This window comes from Heteronotia binoei, chromosome 15 (assembly GCF_032191835.1).
Source record: "Heteronotia binoei isolate CCM8104 ecotype False Entrance Well chromosome 15, APGP_CSIRO_Hbin_v1, whole genome shotgun sequence".
Taxonomy (NCBI): Eukaryota; Metazoa; Chordata; class Lepidosauria; order Squamata; family Gekkonidae; genus Heteronotia; species Heteronotia binoei.
Genome location: NC_083237.1, coordinates 9432530 through 9450402, shown reverse-complemented (window position 1 = coordinate 9450402; position 17873 = coordinate 9432530). Strand labels below are relative to the sequence as shown.

Sequence of the window (17873 nt, the reverse complement as noted above, 5' to 3'; positions counted from 1 at the left end):
TGTTTCTCGTAAGCTTATGCAACAATAAAATGTGTTAGTCTTGAAGGTGTTACTGGACTCTCTACTGTTTTTGCAGCAACAGACCAACTAGTTCCATACCTAAGCTTTTGAAATGAGTCTTCTACCAGTGGCTCTGTGTAATATTGAGAATTGTGACAATTCAGTGGATTTTCTTAAAGACAGTTAAGATAGTCCACTTTTCTCCTCATTCACTATAACTGTCCCAAGCAGACTACTTCATCACTTCTTGCCTATAAGTCATGGATTTCAGATCATGAAATGGATGCCATCACAACGCCAAGATCTTAAGGTGCTACTTTCTTCTTGATTTTGCTATGTTGAGAAGGCAGAGACATATTTCATTCATTGATTCATTCATTCATTGATTCATTCATCCATCCATCCATCCATCCATTCATTTTATTCAGATGTACATCCTGCCCTCCCCGCTAGCAGGCTCAGGGTGGATCACAACATAAAATAAAATAAACATGTAAAATTGATATAAATAGCAATCATCTTCAATAAAACAATATAAAATCCTTAGAAACACAGACTCGGTTCCCCCCCCCCCTCCACATTCCAGAAACATTGCTTTCTGCTTATTGTGGTAACAATAACATTTTTAATATCTAAAATCAAGACTACAGAAAGATAAAAACATGTAGCTTTCATTTAAAATAGATACATTGGATTCATTATGCTCATTTATAGGTTTAAAGATTACATAAAATAACTTTGATCCTAAACCATACAATGAGAAGAAAACAATGTGTGATACAGAGAGAGAGAGAGAAAGCAGGAATAAATGGAAACTGGGCAGATCAGCATAAACTTGGCTAAAGCAAGTATGGACAGGGGTGTGGATTGAGTGTGCAAGGAGGCAGTGGAGAAGTACATTTTTTAAAAGGTGATTGGTTAGTTAGACCATCAGTTAAGGAATTGACATTTCATTCGACGGGAACATCTTGTGCAACTGAAACATATCGTGGGCATGCATAGTTGAATTCCAAGGGCAACCAACATGGGGTCTAAATGTGAATTTATCTCTGTTTCTAGTTGATTGATTTGCAGTCCTTGGAAATCCTTGAGCAGATACCAATTGTCCAAGAAAATTATTCAAGACCAACCATGATCCTATTCACAACTCCTTCCACTCTCCTTCACAACTTTACCACCCTACTTCATTATCAGCGTTAACCGTCTTGTTTAACTTTCTTATTTGCTATTATATGACATTGTGGGATCACAATGAGCACAAGAAAAAAATACGATATCCTTACTTTATAAACGAAAAGATCTCTTCAGACACATATTTCTCAAACTTGAGTTCATTTACTAGATAAGTGAACTGAGAAGTTATACCACCAATGAGGACATCTCCTGGCTGGTACCATTCATGTGGAATAGAGATCTCCCTTCTGGTGCACGGCATCATACCGACTCTGAACGCAATGCAAGGCAGAAGCACCAGCCACCCTAGTAGTTCCACCATGTTTCTGGATCCAGCCTCTCAGCTTTCTGTCTATAGCATCAAGATTGTCGCTTATATTGACGTGGTACAGCACCACATAATGGTTTTTTAAATTGTATCTGTATTTTATTGGTTTTTAAATTGTAAATATTAATGCTGTTAGCCGCCCTGAGTCCACTCGTGGAGAGGGTGGGATAGAAATCTCAGAATGGCTGAGTCTGGCCATGAATGTCTGAAGCCAAGAATTTGTCTTAGTAATGCAGATTTTCAGAATGTCCATGGAAGTTCCAGCACTCTAGTTTCAAGTCCACCATATAGCAAAACAAAATGTCAGAGATCCAACAGACTGAGCCCTTTCTTCCAGCATTCAACTGAACATGAGTATTGCAGTAATAACTATTATATTATTATTATTATGTTTGCATTTTCTGAACTGGAACTGCAACATTGACCAGATTGTTTAATTACAGTCATTTGAGTAATTCCAGTGGGGAATAAGTATGCCTACAGAGTTTAGGTCCTAAGTAGTAACTTTGGAAGCAGATGTGCCCCCCCCCCGGCCCAACACATCTGAGCACACAGGTGTCCTCTGCTCCTCAGTGGAACAGTCTCTGACTTTTAGAGTTCCCCTCTGAGCAAATACCACGGAATAGTTACTGCCCAAGAAAAAAAGTATTTTGTTTGAAGAGTACAGGCACAAAGCCCTAGTTCATTTCTATGGATTGCATTCTTAATCATGTTTGCTTAGAATTATACCCAATCAAATCCTATGGAACTAAGGAAGGAATCCTAAGTAGGTCTATTCTGAACCCTATGTGAGTCGGTTTAGGAGTGCTTCCTCCCCGGAAATGTTCTTAGGGTAGCCCTGAAACTTGCTTGCAGGGTGCTTCAGACTCCAGCCTTTTGATTGCTATTGATATCCATCTTGTCCGCAGCTCTGCAATACGTTTCACTACATCATCTTTGAGCAAAAGTCCCCTCTTCCAGCCCTGCATCATCAAGCTGAAAAATTATTTTCAGGGCTTTTTTTTTTTAAAGAAAAACCTGCCAGGAACTCATCTGCATTTTAGGCCACCCCCCCCCCCCGATGTCACCATTGTTGCACACAGGGCTTTTTTTGTATTAAAAACCCAGCGGGAACTTATCTGCATATTAGGCCACTCCCCTGACACCAAGCCAGCCAGAACTGCATTCCTGTGCATTTCTGCACAAAAAAAGGGTCCCTGTGTATTCCTGCTAAAACAAACAAACAAAAAAGGCTTCAGCAGGGAGGGCAAGATTTAGATCAGGAAGGAAGGGAAGAACGGAGGGAGGGCAAACGTCCCTCTTTCAGCCCTGTATCTTCCAGTTGAAAATTTATTTTAATTTAATTTTATAGAGAAGATCTCTATCCCATCTCTCCTGAGACCTGGCTTACAATTGAGAAAAAAAAAGAACCATCTATGTCAAGTCTGCTTCAACTCTGGACCGGTCTGTGTTCCATCTTTGGTTCGGGGGAAGCATTCTGGGTAAAAGCTACACTGTATACCAATGCTGCTAGCTCTCACTCCCTGTTCCCCCCTCCCTTCCTTTGTTATGTAGTTCTGCTTTGAAATGGGAATATGTGAAAGAGATTATGGTGCCTTCTCAGGCTGAGTACCGGGGGAGTATCCGCCCCAAGGCCACAATGGGCCTGAGAACCAATTTGTAACATCAATGTGTGAATGTGCCCTGCATAGTACCCCTCCCTAAAGAATCCCTTTGAAGTATACCTTATATGATTACACTTTACTGTATAGTCCTCAGTCTTCCAATCTCTCTGAGTAGTCGAGAACAATGATATCAATAAACAAGAAACTTTTTATCAAAGGTCTCGTTATTGAATCAGCCGACTTGACAATCCATAGAAAAACAATCCATGAAAATATGACAAGGGACATAAATGTCAGATAAAAGTTTAATTTTGCCAGAGTTGCCAGATTTGTTACCTCTTGGATTCTGAGATATGATGAGATTTGGGCTTTCCTGGGCAATCCAGGTCAGGGCTCAGGTGCTGAAACCTTCTTGATCAGCCACACTGGACCCAACAGCAGCACAAGTCAGAGGCAGAAAAAAGGTGCTGCTCCATGCTGGATACACTGTGCCTGGTCTGGAAGGACAGAGCTGGGTGCTGTCGTGCCTACGTTCCTCCTCATGGGTTGCGTCATGTGTTTATGTTCTCCCTTGCTCTGATCAGGTCATAGCACCGTGATATAGGATTTATGAGAAAGATACAGTCCAGGAACCAAGCACTGATAGATGAAACACAGAAGAACTCCATGATTACCAGGTATTTCATTTTGGTGGCCAGGTAGATCAGAATTAGACACTAAAAGACTGCTAAAAATGATGAAGAAGAACACAGAGCCCTTAAAATTGTCAATTTCCTGACAATGAAAAGCCACAGAAAGCAAGAACAGGGTGCAAATATCCTTAATTCATTACTTTACTCTTTGTAATAACTGATTCCTCTTATTCAGCTCAGGCCTCAACAGAATAATGTAGCATTTAGGGGAGAAGATGCAACCTAGTAACCCAGCACCAGAAGTCAAGATAGAGAAGATCTCCACTGCCACCGTGTATTTCCCTTTGGTGCTCAGATAGGTTGGAACAAAACAGAACCACACACTGCAAAACATCAGCATGCTGAAGGTGATGAATTTGGCCTCATTAAAAGTGTCTGGCAAGTTCCTGGCTAGGAAAGCCAGGCTCAAGCTGATGAGGGACAGAAGTCCCAAGTAGCCCAACACAATATAAAACATGATGGCGGACCCTTCATTACATTCTGCTACAATCTGTGTAGTCAGGGACTTCTTGTCTAAATGTGGGTATGGGGGAGAGGTTCCAAGCCACAACACACATAGGCCTGCTTGAATAAGAGTGCAAAGAAGAATGACAGAGTTGGTCAGTCTTTTCCCCACCCACTTCCTCATGCTGGACCCTGGTTTGATGGCCATGAATGCCACAACCACAGTAATGGTTTTGGCCAAGACACAAGAAACAGCCACTGAGAAGATGATGCCAAAAGCTGATTGTCGGAGGAAACAGGACACCTTGGTAGGTTCTCCAAGGAAGAGAAAAGTAGAAAGGAAGCAGAGCAGGAGAGAGATAAGAAGAGTATAGGTGATATCCCGGTTGTTAGCTTTGACTATGGGGGTATCTCTTTGCTTAATAAAAATTCCCAACACGAATAAAGTGATTAGGGAAAAAGAAAGTGCCACTGAAGCTAAACTGATTCCTAAAGGTTCTTCATAATACAGGAAGCTGATTGTCTTAAAAATGCATTGATCTTGGTCCTTGTTTGGATATTGATCTTCTGGGCATTCAATACAATCGTCCATATCTAAAAAAGAGAAGGAAGAAAGAATGAAAATAGTGGTAACACATATGATTTGGATCAGTTACTCTTGTGGTTTCAGTAATCTCTGTGAGATCTTTTTTTATTTTGATTTCTCAGTGTTGTTTCTGGATCATGACAAAAAAGACACAATTGTGCACAATTGAATTATTGTGGTTACTGTTCCTGTTGTTGAATTGCACAATCCCCGCTACTTTTTTTATTGATTATAAATTCCTCAAATACCTTACATTACATATGTATTCCATACATCCTGTTATTGTTTCCTGTTTCATAATCCAATTACAAATAAACAAATAAAAACAAACCCTAATTCTACAAAAACTAATAAAGAAAAATAATAAAATACGAAATCCACAAAATTATTAAAACAGAGAGCAAAGGTTTCCTAAGTTGTTTCCTAAGTTCCTACAATGCTTAATATTCTTACAATCCATCCATTCCTTTTCTTATATGCATCCTCTATTAGTCATTTCTTACAACTTTTAACCCTTTACTTGCTTTTCTCATCTTCGACTCTATTTTGTATCCAATCATGTAATTTCTCCCATCTTTGATCTGCCAATTTTTTTTTTATTTCCCATTAACTATTGTCGTGAGTATATCTGCTTCTGCAGCTTGTAAAACCTGATCTATTAATTCTTCCATATTTGGAGTTTTGTCTAATCTCCAATATTTTGCGTATAACATTCTCGCGGCGGTGCTCTTCCTGTTCCTGTTGTTGTTGAATTGCACAATCCCCGCTACTTCAGGGCTCTGAATGATGTACTCTATCCATAGAAACAACAACCAAATACAGCCAAATAAAACATTTACAGAACATTTCAACAATCAGATTGAGAGAAAAAAAAAATCCCAGTTCTGACTGCCGACTCCATCTATAGGCAGTGGGAAAGAGGACAAGATAGACGTAACTAGTAGAGAAGGATGCTAGGTCTTCAGGTCTTCACAAAAACTACATGTTTTGTTTTCTTATACACATTTGAATTATTCTTGCTGCTGTTCCTGTTATTATGAATAACACAAATACATATTATAATGTATATTATATGATATATTGTATATGCTAATCCCATATAATAATTGTATACAGAGCCAAGGCAGCATGGTCTAGCCTGATCGCGTCAGTTATTGAAAACTAAGCAGGACCCATACTTGAAAGGGGAGATCAACACAGAAGACTCTACAGTGGAAGGCCATGGCAAACCACCTCTGCTTCTCATTTGCCTTCAAACTGAGGTCTTGCTTAGGTCTCCATAGGTCAGCTGCAATCCGATGGCATCTTAGACACATATTGTTTACATGCTACTTTCTTGTTGTGCTCAGTGCTTTATTAGTCACTTATAGTTAAAGATTTACATATGACACTTATAAGTAAATTACGGGGAGAAAAACAAGACCCCCACCCCATAAATGCATTCCCCCCACCCAGTCGGAATAATGAGGCAGAAACGTATGTTGGGTGAAAATCAGGGCCACTTTATTAACATATTAAACTGGTGAGGAAAAACAAGACCAGACGAGCCCAGGGTACGACCCTACCCTGCCTTGTCCTGGATAGGGTGAGCCACCCTGCCCCTGGCATGAGCCATCCCTGCGGCTACTACCAGGCGGCTGGATCCGGGTTGCCCCCCCTCTTCCAGCCTCCCCAACTAAGGAGCCTTTCAAGGTGAGGGCAACCGCTGGCCAACCATCCTGACAGAGAGCCATACAGCCCAGCTGCCAATCAAGCTGACCAGATGTCCAAAATAGGAAGGTGTCAGAGTGCTTGCTGCATCAGCAGTATAGGCCTCACCTAACTCCAGCCAGTGACCAGCTTAAAACTCAACCTATAACAGGGATCCCAAATTGACCCTAAACTAACAGTGCAAGGTAGGCGAAAACACCACAATCCAGGTCAATTAATTGGGATGAAAAAATTCCTACCTGGCCCTGAAAACCAGCGACCAGCTAATCCTGCACTATTGCTGGGCAGGAGGGTGGGCCAAGAAGAAAGAGCAACTGCGTTCTCTTGGGCAAGGCTGGGGCTTATAAAGCCCCAGCATCCCATTCACCCCTGATCCCTGGATGGGTGGGAAGACACGTTAGCTTCCCATTCTTTGAGGAGGCAAATGCAGCCCCCGGCCTCAGCCGCAGTAGCGGCGTGGCCGGGAAGGGGCTGGAAAACTACGACACGGTCACGTTGCACTCAAATGCTTTTGAATCTGTTGGTTATGCAGGTCATTCTAAGATATGTATCTTATCTGAGAAACATGGATCACCAAGGACAATGTCAAATGTGTGTGGATGACCTTCTTTCAACCCCAAGCTCACCTTATGAAATTTGAAGAAGAAGAAGAAGATATTGGATTTATATCCCGCCCTCCACTCCAAAGAGTCTCAGAGCGGCTCACAATCTCCTTTACCTTCCTCCCCCACAACAGACACCCTGTGAGGTGGGTGGGGCTGGAGAGGGCTCTCACAGCAGCTGCCCTTTCAAGGACAACCTCTGCCAGAGCTACAGCTAACCCAAGGCCATGCCAGCAGGTGCAAGTGGAGGAGTGGGGAATAGAACCCAGTTATAAGAACATAAGAGAAGCCATGTTGGATCAGGCCAACGGCCCATCAAGTCCAACACTCTGTGTCACACAGCGGCAAAAAATTTTATATACACACATACACTGTGGCTAATAGCCACTGATGGACCTGTGCTCCATATTTTTATCTAAACCCCTCTTGAAGGTGGCTATACTTGTGGCCGCCACCACCTCCTGTGGCAATGAATAGCACATGTTAATCACCCTTTGGGTGAAGAAGTACTTCCTTTTATCCGTTTTAACCTGTCTGCTCAGCAATTTCATCGAATGCCCACGAGTTCTTGTATTGTGAGAAAGGGAAAAAAGTACTTCTTTCTCTACTTTCTCCATCCCATGCATTATCTTGTAAACCTCTATCATGTCACCCCACAGTCGACGTTTCTCCAAGCTAAAGAGTCCCAAGCGTTTCAACCTTTCTTCATAGGGAAAGTGCTCCAGCTCTTTAATCATTCTAGTTGCCCTTCTCTGGTCTTTCTCCAATGCTATAATATCCTTTTTGAGGTGCGGCGACCAGAACTGCACACAGTACTCCAAATGAGACCGCACCATCGATTTATACAGGGGCATTATGATACTGGCTGATTTGTTTTCAATTCCCTTCCTAATAATTCCCAGCATGGCGTTGGCCTTTTTTATTGCAAACGCACACTGTCTTGACATTTTCAGTGAGTTATCTACCACGACCCCAAGATCTCTCTCTTGGTCAGTCTCTGCCAGTTCACACCCCATCAACTTGTATTTGTAGCTGGGATTCTTGGCCCCAATGTGCATTACTTTGCACTTGGCCACATTGAACCGCATCTGCCACGTTGACGCCCACTCACCCAGCCTCAATAGATCCCTTTGGAGTTCCTCACAATCCTCTCTGGTTCTCACCAACCTGAACAATTTAGTGTCATCCGCAAACTTGGCCACTTCACTGCTCACTCCCAACTCTAAATCATTTATGAACAAGTTAAAGAGCATGGGACCCAGTACCGAGCCCTGCGGCACCCCACTGCTTACCGTCCTCCACTGCGAAGACTGCCCATTTATACTCACTCTCTGCTTCTTATTACTCAGCCAGTTTTTGATCCACAAGAGGACCTGTCCTTTTACTCCATGACTCTCCAGCTTTCTAAGGAGCCTTTGATGAGGAACTTTATCAAAAGCTTTCTGGAAGTCAAGGTAAACAACATCTATTGGGTCTCCTTTGTCCACATGTTTGTTCACCCCCTCAAAGAAATGTAACAGGTTAGTGAGGCAAGATCTTCCCATGCAGAACCCATGCTGAGTCTTCCTCAATAACCCGTGTTCATCAATGTGCCTACTCATTCTGTCCTTGATAATGGTTTCTACCACCTTTCCCGATATTGAAGTCAGACTGACTGGCCTGTAATTTTCCAGATCTCCTCTGGAACCTTTTTTAAAGATGGGGGTGACATTTGCTACCTTCCAGTCCTCAGGAAAGGAGGCAGATTTCAATGAAAGATTACAGATTTTTGTTAGAAGATCCACAAGTTCAACTTTGAGTTCTTTCAGAACTCTCGGATGTATGCCATCCGGACCCGGTGACTTATTAGTTTTTACTTTGTCTATCAGTTGTAGGACCTCCTCTTTTGTCACCTCAATCTGACTCAGGTCTTTCAACACCCCTTCCAAAACTAGTGGTTCTGGGGCGGGCAAAAAGTTCCCGTCTTCCACAGTGAAGACGGAGGCAAAAAATTCATTTAGCTTCTCAGCCATTTCCCTATCCTCCTTCAGTAATCCTTTTACCACATGGTCATCCAAGGGCCCCACTGCCTCCCTGGCTGGTTTCCTACTTCTAATATATTTGAAGAAAGTTTTATTGTTGGTCTTTTTTTTTTTTGCAATATGCTCCTCATAGTCCCTTTTTGCCTGCCTGATCACAGTCTTGCATTTGATTTGCCACAGCCTGTGTTCCCTTTTACTAATCCCACTTGGACTGGTTTTCCACCGCTTAAAGGAGTCCTTCTTACCTTTTACAGCTTCCATTACTTTGTTTGTTAACCATGCAGGCCTTTTCTTATGCCTGTTTGTGCCTTTCCTAACTTGTGGTATGTATTTTATCTGAGCTTCTAGGATTATAGTTTTAAATAGCGTCCAAGCTTCCCCAAGGGTTTTGACCGTATCTACCTTTCCTTTCAGTTTCCTCCTCACATGCCTCCTCATCTCAGTGTATTTACCCCTTTTAAAGTTAAACGTGGTTGTGGCGGTCTTTTTGGACAACTCCCTATTTATACAAACGGCGAAATCAATAACATTATGGTCACTGCTCCCAAGTGGCGCAATCACTTTTACATCTCTCACCAAGTCTTGGGCATTACTTAGGACCAAATCCAGGATCGCCCCACCCCCGGTAGGTTCTGAGACCATCTGCTCCATAGCACAGTCATTGAGAGCATCAAGAAACTCAATCTCTTTCTCTCGACCAGAACACATATTGACCCAATCAATCTGCGGGTAGTTAAAATCACCTATTACGACACAGTTTTTACGTTTAGCTGCTATCTTTCATCCTTCCATCATATTATAATCGTCCTCTCTCTTTTGATTTGGTGGGCGATAACAAACTCCCATAGTTAAATTTCCTTTTGGGCCCTCTATTTCAACCCAAAGCATTTCTAAAAGTGAATCTAATTCTCTGTCCTCAGTCTTACTGGACCGTATATCCTCTCTGACATACAGAGCCACCCCACCTCCAACCCTTCCCTCCCTATCCTTCCGATATAGCTTATATCCAGGAATCACCGTGTCCCACTGATTCTCCTCATTCCACCAAGTTTCTGAAATGCCCACAATGTCTATGTTTTCTCCCAACACTAAACATTCCAATTCACCAATTTTACTTCGAACACTTCTAGCATTTGCATACAAACATCTATAATTTCCCAGGCGAGCTAGGCCCGCCACCTTCCTCCTGCCGCCTCGAGACTCTGGCAGACAGTCCATATTGTTTGTCACCTTCACAGTGGACAACTCTGGTCCATTACCCGGTAGAAAAATAGCAGCTAACCCTTCATCTCTTTGAGATGAGTCCTCCCGAACCAGAGACATTTCATCTCCTGTCGGCTTTCCCCCAAGATTTAGTTTAAAAACTGCTGTGCCACTTTTTGATTTTAAGCGCCAGCAGCCAGTTCTCCCAGATAAGAGTCCGCACACTTAACCACTATACCAAACTGGCTATTTGGATGCTCATATTCAGGCCTTGAATTCAGTAGGAGCTCACAGGAGCACAGCTCCTGAACCTTTCTATTGCTAGCTAAAGTGTGATTCACACATGCATGAACTTCGCTTGAGTCCTTACTGTTCATGAACCTTCAGTTGAAGAAAATAAGACAATACTGACTTAGATGGACTGAGGCTCTGATTCAGTATAAGGCAGCTTCCTGTTTTCAAAAGGGTGATATAACAGGAAAGTATAAAGAAACATGAAAGAAAAAATGAAATTTCCCATGGAATTCCCATGAAAACATGGAATTTCCCAAATTTCTGACTATGTTGAGAAATATCCCAGATCTTTGGACAGAATGAGACTGTCCATTGTGGTTTGCACATTTCCATTGCACACTGAAGAAAAGAACTGACCACTATTGAAAACATGGAATTTCCCAGATTTCTGACATTTCCACCAGTTAGTACATATGCATTGAAGTCATATCCTGAAATAAGTAGGGTGGTTTACCTTTCTGGTTTGAAATCTTTCCATCAGGGCAAGGAACACAGTCATAACAGCAAAATTGCTCTCCTTCTTTCTTTTGCTTCCGAGAACCAGGAAGGCAACATTCGTTGCACTGTGAAATGGGCACCACCTATGCAAAAAGAACAATGGGACTTTAGAACAAATGTGGCAAGACCTTCCCTTTTACTGATCATGGGTCTTGTGGTAATCGGGATGGAATAAGAGAGATCAATGATAAGTAACTATTTAAATTCATTTTTTTCTTTCATGTTTCTTTATACTTTCCTGTTATATCACCATTCTGAACATATGAAGCTGCCTTATACTGAATTGGACCCTCAGTCCATCAAAGTCAGTATTGGCTACTCAGACTGGCAGCAGCTCTCTACGGTCTCAAGCTGAGGTTTTTCACGCCTACTTGCCTGGACCCTTTTTAGTTGGAGATGCCAGGGATTGAACCTGGGACCTTCTGCCTACCAAGCAGATGCTCTACCACTGAGCCACCGTCCCTCCCCATTTTTCTGTTTGCAACTTCAATCCATGTATTTTTTTTCAATGTGACACATCACTAAGTTCCTTGGCAGGAAGGCAGGAAGATGTGGAATACATTGCCCATCTCCGGCATCCACAAAATGAAAGTCTGAGATCTCATAGAACCTCCTGAACACATCCATGAGAACATATGAAGCTGCTTTATCCTGAATCAGACTATTAGTCTACCAGGGTGGTTATTGTCTAGTGTCTAGTGTTATTGTCTAGCCAGTTTGGTGTAGTGGTTAAGTGTGCGGACTCTTATCTGGGAGAACAGGGTTTGATTCCCCACTCCTCCACTTGCACCTGCTGGAATGGCCTTGGGTCAGCCATAGCTCTGGCAGAGGTTGTCCTTGAAAGGGCAGCTGCTGTGAGAGCCCTCTCCAGCCCCACCCACCTCACAGGGTGTCTGTTGTGGGGGAGGAAGGTAAAGGAGATTGTGAGCCGCTCTGAGACTCTTCGGAGTGGAGGCCAGGATATAAATCCAATATCTTCTTCTTCTTCTTCTTCTTCTTCTTCTTCTTCTTCTTCTTCTTCTTCTTCTTCTTCTTCTTCTAGTGGTGGTGGTCTTCAGGATCTCAGGCAGATGTTTGCCCCATCACCTCCTTTCTAGCTCTTCAACTAGAGATGTTAAGGACTGAATGTAGGACTTTCCGTGTGCAAAGGGAAACTCTTCCAGTGAGCCATGCCTCATCCCACATTTCCATCCCCTTCTATCTTTAATTTGTTTAGCACATGTTATTTCCAGAGTCTGATTTCTGAATATACGATTGACTACTCAGCTCAATGGCTCATCCCACCTAGGCTGATAAAGTTTCAATTCCAGTGAAGGCCCAAAGTGGCTTATAGAGGGGGGGAAAGTGCAAGCAAATACACAACACTAACATCTGGGCTGGTTCTTAAACCACTGGGCAGCTGACTTATAGCCTCCAGCTTTTGTTAGAGTCACATAATATTGAAAACACAAATGAAATCTATGGCATGTGATTCCTGGGATACAGGTGTCAGAACACTGGCAAGCATCTGCATGCTACCCTTTGCAGAGTATGGATACAACAACAGCATGCATAGCTCCACCAAAGCTTCCCCCTTCCAAATTGTGAATGGCTATGAAGGGAAACCCTTCCCCCTACTGCCGGGGGGGGGGGGGGAAGGGCTCACTCCAACCTCATGTCAGCAATGGTGGGAGGGGATCAAGGAAGGGTGGAAGGTGATACAAGAAAACCTGGAGAGTGCTAAAGAGGACTACAAAAAACATTTCGATCGAAAGCACTCGCCCCAATGGACTTTTAAGGAAGGGGAGAGCGTATTCCTGTCAACAAAGAACCTTCCCCTTCCCCAGGCATGCCGGAAAATAGCCTACAAGTACCTGGGCCCATTCAATATCAAAAGGGTAATCAACGAGGTTACAGTAGAGTTGGAGTTACCCAAAATGTTTAGTAAGATCCACCCTGTTTTTCATTGCAGCCTTCTTCGCAAGGACCCTGGAGCTACATCCTGGCACCCTCGCCCTCCAGAACCACCACCTATTCACGTGAAGGGCCAGAGCCACCATGAGGCGCAGGAAATCCTGTATTCCAGGGTCCAGAGGGGGGTACTGTATTATCTCATCAGATGGAAGTACTTCCCCAATAGCTGTGATGAGTGGGTCAAGGCTATTGATGGGTGTGCGCCTCATCTGCTTAAGAAATTCCACCTACTGTACCCACACAAGCCCAGGGCGGAAGCTTAGGGGGGGCAGTATGTCAGAACTTGTAACTTTACCTATGTGCCTAGCAGGAGTTATATCCCATTAGCTTCACTGACTCCATATTGTGAATGTCTACTAACCCTGTAACTTTGCATTTCAAACAAATACTGACCACTGAAAGGTGACTGATAACTACTGGCAAGCATCTGCATGTACCCTTTGAAACTGGCATGCCAGAGAAAGACAGCGGGGTTTCTTCCTCCTTGATTGGAGATAAGGCGACTGGGAACAGACAACTGTCTCTCTAAATGTGAGAAAGGATTTTATTGTTTTATGTTGCCAATGTATAAGAATGCACTGATGGCCTTGGAAGCCATCAGAGTCAACTTGCTTTTTCCATGGACAAGAGTTCTCAAATAAACGGATTAATTTTGAAACAAAGTGATGGATTTCCTTTGAAGTTCCCAGTTCTGACATTAGGAAAGGCAGCCCTCCAAATTTAGAGCACCTGACCCAGTAACAGAGGCATCTCTACAAACATCCCAGAATGCAAACCTGGTTGAAGCGACTCTGCCACAGAATTTTGTCCTCATCAATGATTAGTTCCTTTCCTTCAATAGCATCGGGATCCACTTTTCCAATTCTCACTTTAGCATAAGACTTGTTTGGGAATACGACCAAGTTCATGACATCAAAACCACCTTCTATTTCCTTCTTACCACTGAAAGACACTGTTTCTTCTGCTGAGTTGTTAAAGGAAATATGCTGAAGACATTGGTGAAGCTGGATAGGGGAAAAAAATGTGAAAACGTTGAAGGGTTTGAAGCCCAGCACTATTCCTAAGACCCTCAACTCTCTTCAGATTTTTTATTGGTTGGTGAAGACTGGCAAGAGGCTTGGATTTAGTAAACAGAGAGAGAGAGACTACTAAGACTAGACTAATTTATGCCATTTCATGAATTATATATTTCGAAGACATAAAACATAACATTCCAATATTCAGAATATCACAATTTCATAAAACCCAAAACTTGACTTAATGCACTTATATGAACCCAAGAGGTTTTAGATATACAGAACATTCTGGACTGATCAACAGTGTTTCACAAGGAACTGTTTGTTGATAGCCAGCCCAGAGGAGACAAATTCGTATTCAATAAATAATCATAGCGTACAGAACGCTACTCACAGCCTATTACAAGAATAACACAAAAGGAAAATATATAACCAAAATTCAGGAGACCACCCTCCCAAAATCAAGATCTATATATTTTCTATATCTCTATATATATAGCTCTTATTCAATGATATATTCTGAATAATATAATAGCTTGGCAGAAAGCTTATAAAACAAATGACTGGCAATTTAAATCTGATTCAAATTTTAGGTATATTTTGATATAGGTTGTGACCTCAATAAACAAAATCATTCAAGCACTAGGTTTTCTCCCCAAATTATTGAAATAATGGAGAACTGATCTGCGTGTCTCTGGGGCTCTGAAGGAGCAGTTTGTTTTTGAAGTAGAAGCACAAAATTTGCAGCATAGTATTCAATGCCTCTCCTTAAAATGCCCTCAAGTTTCAAAAGGATTGGACCGAAGGTCCAATTCTATGATCCCCAAAAGTAGGTGCCCCTATCCTTCATTATTTCCAATGAAAGGAAGGCATTTAAAAGTTGTGCGGCCCCTTTAAATGTGATGGCCAGAACTCCCTTTGGAGTTCAATGATGCTTGTCACAACCTTGCTCCTGGCTCCAGATATTTCTTGAATTGATATTTGGGGGCTCCACCCCAAAAGTCTCCTGGCTTCACCCCCAACGTCCCCAGATATTTCTTGAATTGGACTTGGCAACCCTAGAAAAAACGCAGTCTGTTGACAGCCTTCCAGCCTTCCAGATAACTCTGTTCTGGTCACCGGGGATGTAAAGGAAATCAAGGAGAGGTAGGCTAGGCTCAGAAAGTTTCCATGGCACAAATGGACATTCAAACCGAAGTCTCCCAATATGAAAATTAGCTAAGAAAGTCTTGACTGGATCTTGAGCTTGTTTGGAGGTTCTAGCAGGGGAGATCAGCTATTGCATACCCTTGACCGAAGAATGGGACATTTCTTCTATCTAGGATTGTTGTACTTTTCCACCAAGTGTGCAGCTCTGGGAGGGATGGAGATGGAGCAGCGAGGGAGGTAGGGGACCCCTGCTTAGCCAGCCAGATCAGCCAAATCAACTATGAACATAAATGGGGTGACTGATGTTGCAGCCAGATGGCTCTCACATCCATATATATATACATATACATATTGTCTTGTTGTGCTTGATAAATAAATAAATTTTAAAAATAAAAAAGACCCAAAATTGGAGAGAGAGAGAGACCATTGTTTTGAGGGACAAAACCCATCAAATATTCCCGTTTTGTTGACTTCTTTGCTGCACGTCCCTTTTTCTCATTTTTGAGTTTTTGCACTATCAACTCCCATATTTATTTTAAAGATTTTGAACTCTGAACATCCTTCTGCCCCCCCCCCCTTATTTCTGGTTTCAGGCCATGAGCCACATTTTTAAAATATTTTCTGAGATTTGGACATAAACCTTTGGAAACCTTGACCATACAAATTCTATCTTTGGCCCAAAGTACACCATGTCTTTCACCCCAACAGGGAATCATGGTGGTTTATATCATTGTTCCCTCTCCTATTTTATCCTCAGAACAATCCCTTGAGATAGTATGACTGGCCCAAGATCACCTAGGAAGTTTGCATTGCAGAATGAAGATTCATACCCAGGTCTCACAATTAGATAAGAAAGGAAGATAAGCATGAAGTGACCATCCATATCCCCACCACCGTCACCAAGAAAATGTGCAACATTACACATTTTCTACATCAGTTTGCATTGTACAAAGTTTCCTGCACTGACATATTCATGGGGAAGGTATTACCTGCCAAGACTGGAGATCATGAAGGCCATCTCTTGTGTCAACACCCACCACGGATCTGTGGTTGGAGAGAGATAGATGCATGTCATGCAGAACATGTGCTATGGCATAGACTGCATTATAGATGCTGTAGCTATGGCCAGTCATCTGCATTTCAAAAAGAGGTGCAGGAAGGCTCTCCAGCTTCTCCTCCCCAGTACAGGTTCCATCACTCTGATATGATTCTTGGGAATCGGGAAGTAGACAGTCAAATGCTTGTTCCCAGAAATCCTTGAGGAAACTATTTTCTACTATCCGATATGGTTTTATATTTTGAAGAAATGTCTGGAATGCTGGCAGCTCTTGTGAGTGAATTGAGAAGAAGATTGCACCCTGGAAGAATTCAAAACCCCAGGACCTTTGCATGCCTGTTAATGCAAAATCAACCTGAGCAGTAACAATCCACACCCTTCCAAAGGAAGTATTTTCCCATAATTTATTAATACCTATGTATAGAAATGTGGTCAATGAAATAATGGTCATAGTTTCTCCATAGAGGATTAATGTATTGGCTTTGCTGTTTATCAAAGCTTGATGAACACCTGAAAATAAATATGCAGCATCAAAAATGGAATCCCAATGACCTTGCCCTCCAAACATTTCTGTGAAGGCCACACAGATTTGATGCTGGAAAAGCAAAAGCTCCATTTCCTGGATGAAATGCTCTCCGCTATCATCAGTCACAGCAAAGAGCCCAACCCACGTCCATCCAAAGTGCTGAAGTAACTGGACAATCCCTGTGTACTGATGGGCTTCATTGGGAACCATGCGGTAAAAGGAAGGGGACTTAGCATTGACCCTGTCAACTGGGGGAAATGATCCATATGTGAGCTAAAAGGAAACAAAGAGAAATGTTTGAAATGCGTTATCAAGTGCATCTGCGCCTTGTTACTGCTGACTGTTCTTAAAACGAGCACAAAGGGCAATTTCTAAGTAATGGCTAATTGCGGGGGGGGGGGGGGGAGAGAATCTATACAAGCAACTAGTATTGCATTTCTACAACTATCACATCTCACTTTCAAAGAGGTTTCCATTTGCTTTTAATTCTTTGCCCCCCCCCAGACAATTTTTTCATTCACAATTTTCTCTACTTCTGAGCATGTCCCAGTAAGAAAGACATTTACTTGACAAGATCTCTCATTCTTCCGTGCACACAGCCTACCTGTGGAATCTTATAGAGGCCTAGAATGTCTGCCATGTGGAAGGAGACATCAGATCCAAGTCCCCCTATGATGGCCATTAGATTCTTCTGAATGTCGCATTCAAAATTTGGGAAATATCTATGGCATTTATAAAGCAATTCCAGAGTGGTGCGGTAGGACATCTTATAATCTTTGTAAGTGTCATAGATGTGGAAACCGAGAGTGACATTAGGCAAGATCTTGGGATCCATGTTGATCTCATCAACAGCAAAGGCCAAGGCCAAGGGGTGCAGGTAAAATTTGGTTGCCATGCTTCAAAGAGAAATAAATCCTTTTACACCATTTCAATTAATGACACTTTTAAATATATTCTGCTTCAATGGTAATTAGAGCTCTAGAAGTATACACTTTCATGTTATTGTCTGAGGAAAAC

General features: G+C 42.3%; 1 protein-coding gene across 1 annotated transcript; it reads right to left on the bottom strand.

Annotated features, from left to right (window-relative positions):
* Positions 1 to 3933: 3933 nt before the first annotated feature.
* On the bottom strand, positions 3934 to 17751 carry LOC132584677 (vomeronasal type-2 receptor 26-like). Its single transcript, XM_060256577.1, has 6 exons — positions 17461 to 17751; positions 16888 to 17129; positions 16263 to 16317; positions 13885 to 14112; positions 11112 to 11238; positions 3934 to 4835 (listed from the first exon to the last, which is right to left on the bottom strand). Exons 1-6 carry the CDS (start codon positions 17749 to 17751, stop codon positions 3934 to 3936), a joined length of 1845 nt encoding a protein of 614 aa, XP_060112560.1.
* Between the last annotated feature and the right edge of the window lie 122 nt (positions 17752 to 17873).